Raw genomic sequence first — 17,664 nt, forward strand, 5'->3', positions numbered from 1 at the left:
AGGAACACTTTTTTTTTCTTCTTTTTTGTTCATTTTGTTCATTGCGCATCATCGGAGACGCAACTTTCCTTTAGCACAAATGGGAGGGGGTGGAGGTAGAGTCAGAGGGAGGGCGCGTTTTTTATTCAACCCGTGTAACTCGCGAGTTTGGTGTGACGTAGCATCACGTGACCCTGGGGTAGCCACCCTTCGCCGGGAATTTTCGAACGGTCGGAGGGGTCGGAGTCATTCTGCGATAAAGATGGCGGACGTTGAAGTTTCGATTTGCGCCAAATTGTAACGTGTATTCAGAAAGATGAATGGGGACAACAATATGTCTGTTTTCTCTGGAATTCTCGATGAAATCTGGTGCTATTAGCACTTAGGTGTTTATTACTTGCTCTGCGGCAAGCAATCCTCAGTAAAAGTTGCGTGTACGTGGTGGTCAAGCCTGCATTCCTAGAGAATTCATCAAGGGTGTAACTCGTTATCGGGACCATTGGGTTTTAAAATTTAGTGAAAGCGTTTGAAAGCTAAATACCGCATATGCGAGTGAAACAGAGTCATATACGGAGGCTAAAAATATAAGAATAATAAAATTGTGTGGTCTAGAGCCTTTTGTTATATGCTTTCGAATAACACAACCTGAAGCACTTCTAGAGCAGGACACCCGCGGCCTTGCTGAGCCTAACGGATTAGGAGGTTGCCATCTTGTGAAATGCAGGAACCGTCTAGTTAGCCTAGCGCACCTCGGTAAGGTTAGGTCAGGGCACTTTTTAATTTTTTTTTTGGGGGGGGGGAGGGGGGTGCGAGATAGTCTAGCCGCCGAAGTGTCTTTGTCTCCTAAGCGCACATGGCGGAAGAAATCGGCGATACAAGTTAATTTTTATGTGTCTCACACCGCCATATGACGTTCATTCTGTAACCAACTTACAATTACAATTCTGCAATAATTCTATAACTGTTTACTAGGTCATTTTCTTGCGTTAGAAAAAGTCTGTGGTCGATATCTCTGTTGCAAGATAAACTGCTGGACATAAATGTTTTGTGGTCCTCTGATTCCAAAATAAGCCATCGAAAATGCAGTCACGCCAGGGAAATTGCCAACAACGAACTGAGACTAACCTGGATAAAAAATGCAAACACCCAACATCAACTAATAGGTTAATAAGTTAACCAACATGCTGTGCCGGCGCATGTGGCTTTCATTCGCTCAAACAACTTCGACTGATATGACAATGTCAACAATATCCGCTTTTTAAACACGGAATGCCATCTTACGAGCATTATCTATGTTTCGAGACCGTGAATTTCTGTGAGATCAGGAATTACGCAAGCGGGATATCACGGCACTAAAAAATAATCATACCGTATGAATAAGAACCCCATGCTGTATAACCTAGCCTACAGTATTGCAAAATACTTGCAATTTAAGTTGAATAAAAAACAAGCCTTATTTAATGCAGACGCGGGTACGCGGTGCACGTTTTGCAAGTTCACTGCATTTCTGATTCAACCTCCTATCTTGGCAGTAATCTTCCAGTAGGTGACAGATGTAACACAAGAAAATTTTCCTAAACGAAAAGCTTTCAAAATTCGCTTATGACCGAGCAAGAGAGGGCCAACTGTCGTGTCTGGCAGACGACAAGGCCAGACGCGCGTGTGTCTGACGTCACAGTTCTCTCGCCGCAAACGCGCCATTCAAAATCCGCGCCTAACAACAGGCAATGAATCAAGCCATCATAAAACGTTCATTGAAAGCAAAAATAAACAAACAAACGCGGTCATCGCTCAAGGACGCCGCAAACGCGCCATGAATATATTCATAGTCCGCGCCTAACAACAGGCAATGAATCAAGTCATCATAAAACGTTCATTAAAAGCAAAAACAAGCAAACGAACAAACGCGGGCATCGCTCAAGGACGCCGATCATGAAACGTTTATTAAAAGCAAGAACAAGCGGACACAGGAGCCGTCAAAATCCGTCAATTAATTCCACGAAAAAGAGAAAAAGAAGAAGAAAAAAAAGAGAGAGACAAAAATGGGATCATGACTCAGTACTTATCGACGACCATTTTCGCGGTCCCAAGGAACGCGCGTCCCTAGGTTCACACAGAGCCGTTTATAACTGGCTCTGGGTTCACACAGAGCCGTTTATAGCCACAGAGCCGTTAGCCTTTGGCAGAGCCGTTTATAGAGAGAGTTTGGCCATTAGGAGGAGCCTAACTTAAAGCGCGTCATGCGACGTCACGGCTAAACGACCTCCCTCGTCGTGCTCCATTGTTATCCAGTCGTCAATCGGTCGCCGACGCCATATTGATGCTGATCATTGTTTACATTCCAAAGAGAGAATACACGTGCGTACCTCTTGCTTGGAAAGCTTTTCGTCCTTGAACTCTCTCAGTTCGGACACAAAGCCCCCCTTATCACTGGCGCGAGTGGGTCATAAGCCGGTTATTCCTGTAGATTACATTCAACGCGACCACGAAGCTGTCGACCAGCTGGCGGACACCATCAATATGGCGCGGGCTAGATGGCTGATAAGGGGATTCCGCTCGGATTCAGGCTTTTTGGGCGGCGCAACGACGACTCTGACGTCAAAATAAGCTCCTCCCATAAGGCGGCAAAAGATCAAAGAATAGTCAAACTCTCCGGGTTCACAGATCGAGCAGCGCCATCTCACGGGCCAACTCAGGGCCGTGGTGGATGGAACGAACCAGTGGATGTAGCATCGCCAAAAGCACGTCCCCGTCTACGTTCGAACTCTCCCCCAGATGGCACTCAGCCGACACCGCCCATAAAGCCCCTCTATACGTATACAGGGGCTTTGACCGCCCACGCGTCCTCCCATTGGCGCGCTCCGGGTGAGCGGGGCGCGCGAGGGAGAGGGGAAATCTGAGGCCAGCTCTCTAGAGAATAGTCAATTTTCCAGGACGCAAGAGGCGACCAGTGTGCTCTTTCCCCCTCTCACATTGGGGGTGAAGGAAAGACGGGTCTCCGAAGATGTGCAATGAACAAAATAAAGAAAAACACGGTGTTTCTTCACAAATTTTTTGCGGACGATCTGCAGAACGGATTTTTGTTCTGAAAACTGCTACGATATCAGGTCACCGAAAGGCCGAAAGGAACAGATGTTCTCATTGGGACAACTTCGTAGTTTTTTAATTAAAAAGCTAATTAACGATTTTTAGGTAATTAGTCATTCGACAGTTGAGTATCATATGGCCAAGAACATCCGCCAGCCCAGAGATGATAGAAGTGAAAACAGCATGTCTATAGCCCTTATAGTTTTTTAATGAGAAATCTGTATTAAAAAAACACCCTGTATACTATATATATTTACAGGGTGTCCCAGATAAACGCCAACATTTTTAACAAAACAAGAGACAGATTGCCGACCCGATACCCTTCTTTATACAGGTGCTGGATTTACTGGTTCTTGTGTGGAACCTATCATCCCAGCAGGAGCTCTTTTACAACTTCAATCTACACAGCTGAAGAGGCCGAAGAAGTGTCAATAATGCGATCTCGTGCGGTGACGTTAACTCTTTGGAGATCTGATCGTGCGAACAGTGCGGTCGTCCTGAAATCGAGCGTGTAGGCTTAGAATTGCCCAGCATGACCTCTTTCATCGCAATACAAGTCGCCTGTACTGTTTTATTTTGCCACGCGTTATTCGGTGAGTCGGTGTTCTTATTCGTGAATAAAATTTTGTGAAGGCATCGACGCTGCATACTTGCACCTCTGCAACGAGGTAGCGTATGTATATTTACGACACGTCGCTGTCTGGTGAGACGTACTTTGGCTTATTTCGCGAGAGTTACGTGGGAAGGCTTCCGGGTGACTGACGAAACAATGTACAGTGAAAGGGTTGCGTACATTCAATATGTATTCACAGATGTTGCGAAGCACGTGAAGAGAAAAATAGCGAGCATGGCAGCTATGCACCATGCCATGGAAAAAATTCACTCGTTTTGTACAAGGCTGATACCATAGCTCTTATTGTAATAAGCGCTTTTACCTGCGCAGTTAAGAGTGCCCACCAAACTAATACATAGTCTCGTGAAACTTCAGGCTCTACTGCATCACTGCTCTACGCGAAGAGGACCAGTGGTACACAGGAAGTCAGGTTCCTCTTTCTGGACGAACCGCAACCTCAAAGCCGTCTTCCGCAAGTCCTGGAATCCAGGATACAACGGCCCAAGTACTCGTACGTCTCTTTTGCGAGCTATATATATTGTGCAATTTCTAATGCACGATTTTGGTTCAGGGTCTTCGCTAGGCCGGTGGAGACTAGGAGCAATGATGGACTAGAAAATTCAGCACGCCCCTTCCACCACGGACGGAGATATGTAAGCTTCGCGAATACAACTATAGCGACTCGTGAATTATTAGGCTCTAATGTTAAGCTAACTTGCGTAAGGGGGACTCGAGGACAGCGGATGTGCCAGACAGACCTGAGCTGGACGACTCGACTGGCCGGTACCCTTCGAGGACTGAGACACGTAACCGATCTGGGCTGCACTGGCCGAGAAACTTGGGCCGCTACGGGTCACTCTTTGACGAGTACGGTAAGCGTACAACACCCGCTTGTTGCCGTAGGTCTTGGGAGCGCTCTGTTATCATTGCATTTTCCTTCAGAGAAGGCTCAGCGCAGGCGACGTCTGTTGTACAATATGTCGCGCGCCGTTGATCCAGGACTTGTACGGCTTGGGGTGCATCGGATATGGTACCCGGGAGATCACCTTGCGATCGAAGTTAAACTTAAGCCTAATGACGACAGCCGATCGTACGTAGTAAGTCGACTTGTTATGGCATCCGGCTCCGAGTTTCACGGCTGTATTCTTAAACGATCCTCTAGTGAAGGAAAGAAGCGCTCCTCCACTTGAGGAGGCGTTTTGCTTCAAGGAAGCATCGGCTCTACCGTGTAGTACGCAAGGAAGACGCGAAAGACTTACTCCGCCCGAGGCGGGGGGGGGGGGAGTTGTTTTGAAGCACAAAACGGGCCTTGAGGAGCAGTTCCGGGGGGGGGGGGGGGTTGAGCTGAGGATTGTTTAAGAATACAGCCCGTAATGTGCAGACGAATGAAGACACAGTGTAATAGCAGGAAAGAAAGAGGTACCTTTTTGCTTTACTTCGCGTTTTCTTTCTCAGGTAGTCATTGCAAAGACGATACCGGACGCACGGAATCTGAGCCGTGGCGGTGGAGGTGGAGGCGGAGAGGCCGGCGGTGCACCGAGCAAGGCCGGAGCTCCTGGCGATGCAGCCGGGTCACCTGGGGTGTCCGTTCCAAAAACGCAGTCTATGTACACCTACCGTGTGCCCAGAGCCTACCTTCCGCTGGACCCTCGCCACCTATTCGTCACTGTCCTTATGGTTGCGCCAGGCGCCGGAGTGGACATGCGTCCTTACAAGCGCTACACGCTCATGGTCGTCATCGGCGATTGCCGTTTCCTTGACCAGGAGGAAGCGGAACGGTCATCCAGCTGCAAGGTATGTTAGAGCAAAGTAAGAGATGCTGCAACTACTGTAAGAGGAAGAGGCACCAGAACAATGGGAAGGCTTCTCCTGCACACTGAACATATCTACTTGTGTTTTGATTATTTGGTTTGTGTGGATTCTTTGTTCAACATACATATAGTGCCAGGTCAACGGGGTATCGTTGGAAGGGTTCGTCTGAGAGATCCTTCACAGTTTCCTTACGGTTGTACTGAATTGTCAGTTTTATATATATACGTGTGGTGGTGATATACACCTTGCATGATTTTCAGACAGGTGTCATAGCCGGCAAGAAAGAAGTACTGTGCCTCTGTAAGGCACAAGCAAGTACAACTAGGCTTCCGCCAACCCAAAAGGCAACCACCACGACGCCCCCTCGGTTGCAGATTCGCGAGCGATTTCACCCGCGTGTGGTCGAAGAGAAGCGCTTATTTAGGATGGTAGGTATGATTGGGGTCCGTCCAAAAATGAGCCAAACGAGCAACAGGGCAGAACGTGCGTTCTGCTTGGTCACACCTGTAGCGCTTAACCTACATGAGACACCCGCAGGCTGTAGCTTCTTTTTTTTTTTTTTTTTGTATCCCCCAATCAATGCTGCTTTTCATTGGTTCTTCTTCTGACAGCCCATGCTAACCCCAGTGAAGAACTGTTCTTTGGCGCAACGGTCGTACTTCCATAGGCTACTCCAAAGAGAATATCCCTTGGAAAACATCACGAGTGAGTATTGCACATTGTCTCGCCTCATTACTGTCGAAAGAATCGCTATCGAGAATATAGCAAGAAGACGTGCCCAGCACGGGGCGGGTCCAGGGTAGGTCCGGTCGTCACTATATGTTTCGGTTGATCTTAGGCAATGCATGTGGCATGCTGTTCTAGATCGGACCTTCCCAGTGCCGTAGCGTGAGGGGGGCCGTAGGGGCGATCGCCCTCTGTGCAAGATTTTTTTGGGCGCAAATTATCGACAGAGAGAAAAAAGTTCGAAATAGAAACAGTGAAAGTGTTTATCACTTGAAAAAATGTCATTCGTTTAACATTCCTCAAAGACGGAGGCGATCGGTGAGTCGAGGTCCGGTATACCATGCCGCTGTAAAATTGCATCCTGTGTCCTTCGACAGTAGACTGTGCGTTGAGAGAGCAGCGCATATTCTCAAAGTGAAGCAACCAAAGTACAAAGTCCATGAAGCGCTTTCTACCGGATGCGGGGGATTCTGATGCATTCCTGTTATATGTGTCTTGTTTCGGGGCGCGATACTCGTTTCGCCCCGGGCACTGGGAACCCACGCTACGCCGCTGGACCTTCCTTATAAAGAAACCCTGGATCCGCCCGTGATAGCGTCCGTGGATAGCTTATGCCTTTGCGTACGGCGAGAAGTAAGAAGGCTCGTTAAGAAATCGGTAGATGCCGACGGGGTTCGCAGCGGCTGAGAGACTGGCAGTCCAGATCATGCAAGGGGAACACATCCTGAACAACCAGTCCCTCTACTGGACCTGCAACGCCTTTGCGCCGGTTGACGAAGACCGTGTGCTCAGCGATAAGGCGAAGGTACGCACCATTGCGTAGCATAACCAACTAGAGTTCTATGTGAAAGGTGTTTGACATAAGACTTCTTTTCATACGGCGTTTTCTCCGTAGCTCAGGTCTCTCTCCATACGGCGACTAGAACAGATCTTGTCCAGGCACTACCAGGCTTGTCCACTGGTTGCTGCCGGCACGGTGCTTGCTATGCAAGGGCCTTCCGCTGAAGTTGACTTTCATGTGCACGTGAGTATAATTGTTTAAGTGGTCCATGAATTCACTGGCAAACTATAATTATCGCAAATTTATATCAGGAAGCTGCGTTGGTTGCTCTGCGGAAGTCTGTCCAGGTTCTGGGGCGTCTTCCTACAAGGACCAGGAGCACTGTGCGCGAGGTGCCTTCTATTATAAGGTAAAAGCTCTAAACGACGCTGGTCCACGCCTCCACGGAATGTCTTTTTAATAAGATGAAACGTTAGACTCGTACCATTTTAGACGCGAACTATTAATAGTTTCATGAAAGAAAACTATATTATCATGAACGAAACCCCTTCTGTGAAAAGAAAGATAGCATTTTATTTGTTACCCTGAATGGCCCTAGGGGCTTTGCACGGACAAGTGGTAAATCAAGCAAACGTGCACACAGCAAGGGATAAATGCCGAAGCATTAATAACGAATATGAGACATCGTAGGGATAATGTCAATCATTGAGGGATAGCCTAACGAAGTAAAACATGCAGACACTATGAAAGGAGACATGTTGTTGACCGCGAACTAAAAGTCATGCTATCTGCAATGGTTACGAGAGACACAGGTGTAGGTGGCTTCATTCAGCCATTGCAACGGATACGAACGAAGTGAAGAACCATAATCATTGGTCGTCCCATTTCGCGTATAGATTGTCACGAGGATATATGTGATCCGAACGGATAGGATGTAAGAAGAGTGACATCTTGCTTCAAAATATCTTCTTTCTTTTCTGCACAGGTCGGTGCTCAAAGGTGAAGCCATCATACTTTCCCACAAAGGCAGCATTGAATCTCGAGAGGTGAGCATCGGGAAAGCAGCGAAATTTCAGGGGCCACTAAGTGCGTTCAGGATGGGCAGCTATGGAAGAGCTGAGGAGGTGATTTCTCGTGGCGCGCCTGAGAGGCTTCACGTGACCTGAAATTTCGCTCTCCTTCTTGCAATTTCAGGGTGCCTGAACCTCTGCAGGGCGTCAGGAAAAGATACCTCCTCAGCTGCCTCCTCCACGATTGCAGGTCAATGTACGTAGGATATATCAGTGAGAGGAAGAAACTAAGCCACTATTTGTTTTTGCTCAGCAACTGTGCAACCTTTCTGGGGAAGCCCTGTCCGTCATGGATGACACAGTGGGGCTGGTCATGCAAACTCATCGTAATGCAGAAGGCGAAGCGGTCTATGTCAGTGAAGGCATTTCACTGTGGTACTCCAAGGTATCAGTGAAGTTTATTGGCTTATTGAAGCAAAGCTCTAAGGGAAAACTAAGAAAGAACTAGCAAAGTGCGCTGCTGGCAGATATGCGGCGCCAGAGGCTACTCTGAGGGGAACACACTATACAGAGACGTTTAGCGGGGAATCTGACATTTCGGTACAAGGACAATTCCGTGCAAGGACAACTGAGTGCGCGAATGCGTTTCGGTGCACGTTCATTCTGGAGCGTCGACCCTTTCCTAACCCCTCCTAGCGGAGAACATGTCCTACATGTTGCAAAAGAGAAATATTTAAACAAAAGCATACGGATATCCCCCAACAGGACTGCGAGAGTAGAAAGTTGGTATGACTATACAATGCGCCTGATTCTCGTGAATTTCTCATCCCCGGTTCCAACGCTCACTGGAACAGGTACAATGGTCTTAAAAACACGATACTGCCTCTGCGATACCTAAAAACGCAAAAGAGAGCGGGAAACAGCGTATACAATACTAATGGGTGATGGTTGCGTATGATTTTTGTGCTTTCATCGACTAGCACCCTTAGAGCCAGTAGACCCCTATCAACGGGAACCCGAACCCAGGAGTTCGTCCGCCCCAGAGTCATAGGAAGTGATGCAGAAACGCAGAGTGTCGTATAACACAACTTCATGCCCAGGTAAACGTCGAAGAGATGAAAGCTAAAGAGCGGCACTACGTGAAGCCTCGTCTGATGCTCACCTATGATTCTGCGCTCTACGGGTTTTCAAAGACACTGTCTGTTGTGGTTAGTACGACACGTAATTTCCAAGTTCGCATGGGTACAATCTGCAGATCTGCTTTTTCACGTGCAGGTGTCCGTGTACCGTAGAAACCCGTATTATTGCACCTCGTCACCGGGCCCAATATCTACGGACGTGGTTCGGCCTTACATCCGTGACGGGGTGACTGGAATGCGTATACGGGGGCCTCCAGATCGGCGACGCACCATTCAGGTTTCTTTGGCACCAGATCGTGAGTTTGCGAAGCCAGACAGGAACTTGATAGCCACAAATGTTGCGTCAGAACCACGACCTAATATATTATAGCGCCCATGTCATATACTCGGCAAGCCCTATAAGGAGCGCGTCCGCAGGATTCGCTAGGAGCGCTGCTCATCGACACGCGAGATCTGCATCATGATTGAAAAAAATGGAAATTAGACTTTTGAACGCGCAGATGCGGACGTACAACTACCGTAGCAGACAACAGCAACAGCTTCTATGAAAACGCGTAGAAAGAAAAAAAACTTTAGAAAGAAGCATCTTTCGTGGGACATCCACCGCCTGTACAAAAATACTAAAGTAAGCTGAAGTAGAAAGTATTGTAGAAATCGAGGAAGCAATACCCGTTCCAATGAGTAGCGCCACCGCTATGCCTCCAAATGTGGCGCTGGGTGCCTATGGCCTATGACATGGTCACTATAATCCAGTAAGTCGTGGTCAGACCACCATAATAAGCAAAGTCTCCCGTTTCTTTGAAAAGCTGCCCGGAGTGAGGACGCCTCATCGGTACTGGACGCCCAGACGATGTTGATTGTGAAGTTTCCAGTGACCAAGATCGAAAGCAGCATCGTCGTACAAATCCACCCGGAATTTGTCAAGTACTTCTTTATGGTCAGTTCTTCACGCGAGCACTCGCGCTTGGGTGCCAGTGGCAGTTGGGGGAGTCCAACGACAGTTTCGCCGTAGGCTTTCGTACAAGTCGGCAAAGATCCCGAAACCAAGGACCTGACGGCCGACAAGTTGACAATTCTTCATCCGTTGGCCAGTTTCGTCGTTATCCAGCCGAGCGAATACAAGATGACGGCGGACGACATGATGTACGTCACCTTCGTGCCTCTCGTCGAGTCCTCAGTGAAAGCCCTTGACTTGAAGAACGTGCGTTATCCCTTCTGGCACCGCAATGACATGAAGATCTGGTACACAGTATCAGTCAGGCAGTGGCAATGTGTGTCGAGGGGCGACGGCAGTTCTGGAGGAGCGGCCTTTACGGCAGACAGCTGCGTGGTAAGCTTCTCTACGCGAGACGCCGTAGGCATTAAAAGCTTCCCTTCCCTCAAAGCTGGAGAAGCAAGATGCATACAAAAAAAAGATATTGTGTTGTATTGTATACAGTAGCGATTTGGTGTAGTTGCTACCTGAATGGTTGATCAGAATAACACACAAAGTGTAAAAGACATTATTATTATTATTATTATTATTATTATTATTATTATTATTATTATTATTATTTATTATTTTGTTTTTTTATTGATATTACTGGCCTCCTCCTGGGGGACCAAGTCGGCGTGGCGGTACACCGATACAAGAAAAACAAACAAACATAAAACAATGCATATAATTATTGGAACATAGCAGATGACACAGTACGTACAAATGGCAAATGACGAGACTGCAATAATTATTTACTATAAAGACAAAGGACAACGCACAGGTGTAGCAAGCAAGATAATAATGATATACATAATGACATACCTACTTACGACGATGCTAAGTGGTCCTGAACCGTCGATACATATACGTCAAAGCTTTTAGCCGACACCGACATTGTCCGGTAGGCTATTCCAATCCGTGATTGCACGTGAAAAAAATAGTAAGTGAAAGAAACTAAGCGAGTCTACCATGCACCTGTAAGACATAATATAGAATTTATTAATATTACATGTGGGGCGTCCGTCACACATACAATTGTAACGGCTAGAGTCCATGTTGAAATCGCCATTTAACATCTTGTACAACGTTTTTAATCTTGTTACTTGGCGCCTGTTCTCCAATGTTTCAACACCTGCTTTTTATAACAAGCAGGTGTTGAAACATTGGAGAAAAGGCGCCGAATAACAAGATTAAAAACGTTGTGCAACACAAGAGACAAAACTAAGACGCGTAGCGGAAGGTGGGGCAAGATGAGACAGCAATTGGATATGGAATTTTTATTTTTCGCGTCTCTCAAAAAAATAAAATAAAAGGAAACTAAAACTAGCCACGGGTGCGTTCTCAGAGGTCTAGAGCTTCTGCTTTGTAAATCAGAACGGATGTAGCCAGTTCTAAAATAAACACGGAACAAGGAATTCAAAAATGCCGATTGTCTCATCTTGCCTCAACCCTGGCGGCGAGACGAGACATCACGTGGGGTAAGATGAGGCACGCCGTGGTAATGAACTATACAAATATTTGCAATCCAGTCACCAACACAGCCCCCTTGAGCCCAAGCCCACATGACGTGCAATAAACCCACACAGAATCCGGTGCTATTTCCCTCCACCGTCTTTTGCAAACAAGGCACCGCCAGTCTGATGTGTCGCTGGTATATATATATATATACAGGGTGCCCACTTTAATTAATAATAACTAACTTCTTATTTATAAAAGCTACGAAGTTGCTCCAATGAGAACATCTGATCTCTTCGGTCACCAGATACCAAAACCGTTTTCAGAACAAAAATCCGTTCGGTAGATCGTCCGCAAAAAATTCGTGAAGGAACGCCATTTTTTTCTTTATTTGGTTTATTGCGCATCTTCAAAGAAGCGGCTTTCCTTTACCCCCAGTGTGAGAGAGTGAAAGAGCACAGTGCCGCCTCATGCGTCGAAGATTAGCTTTAGCTTGCGGAAACAAAACAAAAACACAAATCTATCGGGTGACTCTATCGCGACTGCCCTGATCTTGGGCTGCATTTTCTGTTTCCTTTTAATCTTTTTCCAGGACGCAAGAGACGATAGTGTGCTCTTTCATCCTCTCGTATTGGGGGCGAAGGCAAGACGCGTCTCTAGAGATGCGCAATGAATAAAATAAAGAAAAAAATGGCGTTCCTTCACGAATTTTTTGCGGACGATCTATTTTTTGTTCTGAAAACGGCTTTGGTATCTGGTGACCGAAGAGATCAGATGTTCTCATTGGAGCAACTTCGTAGCTTTTATAATTAAAAAGTTAATTATTGAAAGTTAATTAAGACATTGCCTTAGGAGTCTGTTAATGCCCCCCTAGGGAGTGCCCTTCAGCATATGCTCTATTGCAACTGATTTCATCTCGGAAAAAGTGATCGATATATTTTTAAAAAATCTGTTCACACTTAGCGCGGACACCCTGTATATACAGTCAACCCTCGATTTATGAACACCCTCGGTTTCCTGAAAAATTGTTCATAAATCAAAGGGATTCATAAATCGAGAATTCCGTTATGTGAGTACTATCGAGCAGATGGAACAGTATTTCAGAGTTGGGATTGCGTTTATAATGCAACATATAATTCGCACAATAGCTGACATGGACGGGGAGCACGTCACTAGTATGCTCTGAAACCCTTCTGACCCCATAGCTTCCCTGCCGACTACGGCCACCTTATTCATAAATTGAGGTCAGGAACACTTCGTCCCCCTAATGCGTCCCTGGAAAACCCGTTTGTTGTTCGGATTTCGAGGGTTTAAAAACCGAGGGTGCAATACCTGGAAAAAGTTTCGTCCGTTCCGGCGTCATTCATAAGACCAAGGAATAATCCCTTTGAAGGTTTCTGTAGACCTCTGAACGATCCGTTCATAAATTGAGAGCAAAAACGCTGGGCAACTCCCAGTTCGTCCCAGAAATTCCATTCATTATTCGGATATCGAGGTTCATAAAACGAGGGAAAAACCCATGTAAAAAGTTCGGTTCCTCGTGCTCCTGTTCATAAAACTAGGGAATTCATAAATCGAGGGTTGATTGTATATATATATATATATCTTGAAAAGTTGCAGCTGGGTCGGACGGCTACGTAATTTTAGTGACCGTTGAGATAAATGGGAGACAGAAGTCTCCTATATATATACGTTCAATCCGGGCTATATTACAGGACTGCGAGAGTAGAAAGTTGGTATGACTATACAATGCGCCTGATTCATAACCAAGCAAGGGAAAAAGCAAGGGAAAAAATGAGGGGGGAAAATATATATATACGTTGTATATATACCCGACGACCACTCGGAGAGTTTCTGTGGCTACATTAATAGTGAAGCGCGCTTATGGGCGTCGACGATGAACATGCACTTCTTCCTTGCTCTTGGTCGTACTGTTACAGTTCTTGTCTGACATTATTTGTCTTTTTCTATGACCAGTTACAAGTCGATTCTGCCTATGCTTTCTGGCACTCTAATTTACGAGGGTCCTCTTTTGTCATTCTAGCTGGCCAACGTTAGTAGACTGGGCGAGATCATGTGCGAGTGCCAGCCGAACACGACAGGTATCGCCGGAACAGCGCAGGAGGTTACCACTTCCGTGAACCGAAAGCCATTGGGAAATGTCACGGGCGCGGAAGGGGGAGCCGGCGAAGCGAAGGCGTTCAACTTCTACTTTCTGCAGTACCTGATTCCAATCTTGCTCGCTGCCCTGTGGGTGAACTTCATGGTGCTTTTATACTGGACTACGAGAATCGCCGAAATCGACAGACAAAGTGTGCGTCATTTTTTTTCTTCGTCCATATATCGAACCCGTGAACAACACTGGATTTCTGTGCAGGGTGCCACTGCTATAGCTCCCGAGAACAAGCCTGGGAATAAGGAAGTATACTTGCTGATCTTCCAAACAAGCTATGTACAGGTATATGCAAGTCCGCCAGGGCGACTCCAGAGCCCTGGACCAGGCGAAGCTCCCCTTACTTCCCTATATGATTAACAGGAGCAGTGAATGTAACCGTGCTAAACATATTTCTGTATTGTTATAGTACGCCGAGACAACGGCTAAGATTATGGTTGAGCTTCATGGCACGGAAGGTACATCCGGAAAGTTCACACTGCGAGACCCACGCTGTAATCCGTACTTTCTCTTGGCTGGTTCCTACAACAGTCTTCTGATCACTACGACTGGTACGCTTGGAAACATTATTGTACTGAGCATCTTCAGCGACAGCGAAGGAACGAGACCTAGTTGGTAAGGAATGACGACACTAAGCCGAACGCAATGAAACGACTTTACGTATTTGTAGGCACTTGAAGAAGATAGACGTGTTCCACGAGGGCAAGAACGAGAAGTTTTTGTTCGTGGTCGACAAGTGGCTCAGGTTTCAAGACCAGGACCATGCGGACATCTTGCCATTTGTGATGGGCCACGGGAAAATGTTTAAAATTATGTTCGGGATGAATTTTCCAAGGTACGTTCCATTTAGACTGCAATCCCACGGCAGAGAGAGATGACACGTCAATTAAGTGATGACACTTGGATACATAAACCAGGACGGAGACACATTTTGGCTCTGTAGTGCAATGCCCTTCTGCAGAAGCGATGTGAGAGTACATTGAAGGCATCAGTATACAAGCAGGTCATAGATTTCACTGTGCAGGATATTCCGCATGTGCCACCTGCTTGTGAGTGTATTTGCGTGGCCCAGTGGCAGCAGGTTCTCACGTGTCCACCGCCTGATCACCATCCTCTTCCTTGGCGTGCTCTCCATGTTTCTGGTCATGCTTCTGCAAGGCCTACAGCCTCAAAACCGCCCAGAGCCAGTCACCTTCGCCAAGCAGATAGAAGTTGGATGCCTCACCGCTGTTGCAGTTTTCGTCGCTGGAGTGATACTCCAAATAATTTTCACGTAGGTACACGATAAGATAGCTGTACCTACCCCCAAGCAGCACAATGTACGGAAAGTCGAGTGCAATGGGGGTGGACCAGATGTGTGTCTTATCAATGTCCTTTATTAGCTTCACGTGTCTGTTCAGGGCCCCTACCCGTCCACCCCCATTGCACTCGACTTTCAGTACACTGTGCTGCTTGAGCCATTTCATCCGACTCTCTTTGCGATAACACTTTTTATTTTTAGGTTTTCGAAACAGCTTCCTCCAGACAAAATACGCCTGAGCACGAGGGACGTCCACGCCGACGCGGCAAAGACCGCACGAATTACGACGACCACAAAGTACACGACGTACTCGAGAAACCCAGAGATCCGGATCGCGTATGAAGTGCCCGAATACCGCGACGAAACCGGCGCAGCAGGCGCGAAAGAGCAGCGGTCCGCGTCACTCTTCGACGACCGTACGGAAGAAGGCGTGCTGCCCGGACCGTGCTTCCATGTCGGTCTCCTAATTGCTCTGGTGCTTTCTGTCGTGCTCTCGGTCTTCATGGTGCCGTACGGAAATCAATACGGCTTCGATGCCAACGTTGCCTGGTTCACGTCCCTTATAATCGCAGTCCTGCTCAACAACATTCTCATCGACGTCATCAAGTCCGTCGGCGTGACCGGTTACGTTTCCAGCCGAAAAAAGTGACGATCTAGTGCCACTCCATTGACACCTCACTCTTAACGGTAGTGCCAGTTGACTCGTTTTTTTCACCCCTGCACGAAAGTTATTCCCGCTGTTCCTTTTCATCGCGTTTTTCTTCCATCTTGTCTTCGTTTCTGTGACATTACTTGTAACGGAATAACATGTTTATCTGAAAATTTGCGGGCGAGTCCTTGATTGGTGGTGGCCGGAAAGTCGCTGGAATAAAGGGAAAGACGGAAACTGTGCTTAAGGGAAAGTGTTTAGCTTGGAAAAGTTTTCCACAGTTTGCTGTTTTGGAGGCGTTCAATAAAATATTTCCGTTTTCTAAATCGACCACACTACAGGACGTGTACACGAAAGCGCCATAGTATTGACGTCTCCGCCCTTCACTCAACGTTGTAAGTTTGCTAGCAGCTGTTGTGAAGAGGCTGAAATCTACCTTCGGGGATGATGTTGCTGGACACACTCGCGTTTTTTCACCCCTGCACGATAGCACGCACGATTATAAACTGCACGATTATAAATGTAATAGGACCACAGGGAAGCAAAGGAATAATTGGAGGTTTACGTCGCGAGATCATTGGCGACGCCACAGCGGTCGGTCCTTTGATCGCTTTTGCCCACCTGAGGGTTCTTTTAACGTGCTCATCACACTGCACCCCGTATTTAACGTCCCTCGCGGAAGACTGCGTGCCTAAGCAACTTGTACCCTGCCACCACGTTGCTGGCGTCCTCGGCCGGGTTCGAACCCGCGATCTCGGGATCAGAAGGCAAACAAGCAAAAGAATTGTAACTCAATTACACTACAGTAATTGAGTTACACTTAATTACATATTTTTGCTGTATAACTTGAGAGGACAAACTACTAGTGGACTAGATGAAAGATAGGAAAGTAACTAGTGGTTGTGAGCGCAATGCTTAGAATTGTATACGGTTTTGGAATTGCTGGGGAAATCTGCTTATTATACTTAGCAGAAACATTAGAATATGAGACACTGAAATAGGGCCTTTATTAAGTTATGCCAAACACTAAGAAAATTTCTTCGTGTAGTGAGGGAATAAGTTCTCATTCGTTATACCTGCATGGCTTCTGGACACGAATATACGACCAAGTGGAAACGGATGCTCCGTTGCTGGGTAGGCCCACGTTATATTTCATGAAGGCTTCGACCCCGTTGACGGGAACCTTTCAAATTATTTTTCCTGTGGTGCAGCACTCAAATGTGGAGCTCACTGCATTTTTAAAATATGTATGTCATTCCAGATTGTTATAAATTGTAGCGTGGATCCGATCCATTTTGAACCTATATAGGGTGCGCCATAGAACTTGTGATGAGATCCTTGTCTAACATTTGCTCACTGCCTTCTTGGCATGACATCCAAGCATATGCCAACCGTATGGAGTCTGCTTTGCGCTTATTATACCTTAGCGAAAACGCTTCCACATGTTAAACCTTGCTTGATTGCGCATATTGAGTGACTTAGGACTATACTGCATCCGTCGGTCACCGTGCTAAGAGTAATATACGTTGTGATTCACCTTGAATTCAACCAGGCGACGAATCTTAAAGGCTCTTATAGTGAGTCTCCGCAAAGTGTCTAGCGATTCTTAAAGCCCAGTGGCTGCAGAACACCGACTTCGTCTCTAGAGCAGTGATGGGCAAACTACCAGGAAGACTATAGCTCAAGCAAAGTACTCTCGTACTTTAAATAGAGTAAAAAGTTATGCCGGGTCAAAATTCGTTAAGTAAACCATAAAGTAGTGGAATAATGTATACTTGAAGTAATTATTAAGTACCCTCAAATACAACATGCCGTTTTCACGCCACGCCTGTAGTTCTTTATACGGAGCCTAATGTGCGCATACGTAGGTTCAAATGGAACCTCTCAGACAAACAAACCACAGACGGACGCTATTGGCATATGAGGGAACAACGCGGAAGAGCACGTTGGGGCGCGCCAATTTA

General features: G+C 46.7%; 1 protein-coding gene across 1 annotated transcript; it reads left to right on the plus strand.

The window, feature by feature from the left end:
• Positions 1–3,499: 3,499 nt before the first annotated feature.
• On the plus strand, positions 3,500–15,942 carry LOC135388804 (uncharacterized). Its single transcript, XM_064618615.1, has 23 exons — positions 3,500–3,659; positions 4,055–4,190; positions 4,251–4,332; positions 4,404–4,551; positions 4,622–4,776; positions 5,135–5,473; positions 5,752–5,919; positions 6,103–6,196; positions 6,898–7,022; positions 7,113–7,241; positions 7,310–7,407; positions 7,984–8,044; positions 8,322–8,453; positions 9,109–9,216; positions 9,284–9,443; positions 9,954–10,084; positions 10,160–10,477; positions 13,623–13,892; positions 13,956–14,036; positions 14,161–14,366; positions 14,422–14,586; positions 14,776–15,024; positions 15,253–15,942. Exons 1-23 carry the CDS (start codon positions 3,599–3,601, stop codon positions 15,698–15,700), a joined length of 3,864 nt encoding a protein of 1,287 aa, XP_064474685.1. The 5' UTR covers positions 3,500–3,598; the 3' UTR covers positions 15,701–15,942.
• The last annotated feature ends 1,722 nt before the right edge of the window (positions 15,943–17,664 follow it).

This window comes from Ornithodoros turicata, chromosome 3 (genome assembly GCF_037126465.1).
Source record: "Ornithodoros turicata isolate Travis chromosome 3, ASM3712646v1, whole genome shotgun sequence".
Lineage (NCBI taxonomy): Eukaryota > Metazoa > Arthropoda > Arachnida > Ixodida > Argasidae > Ornithodoros > Ornithodoros turicata.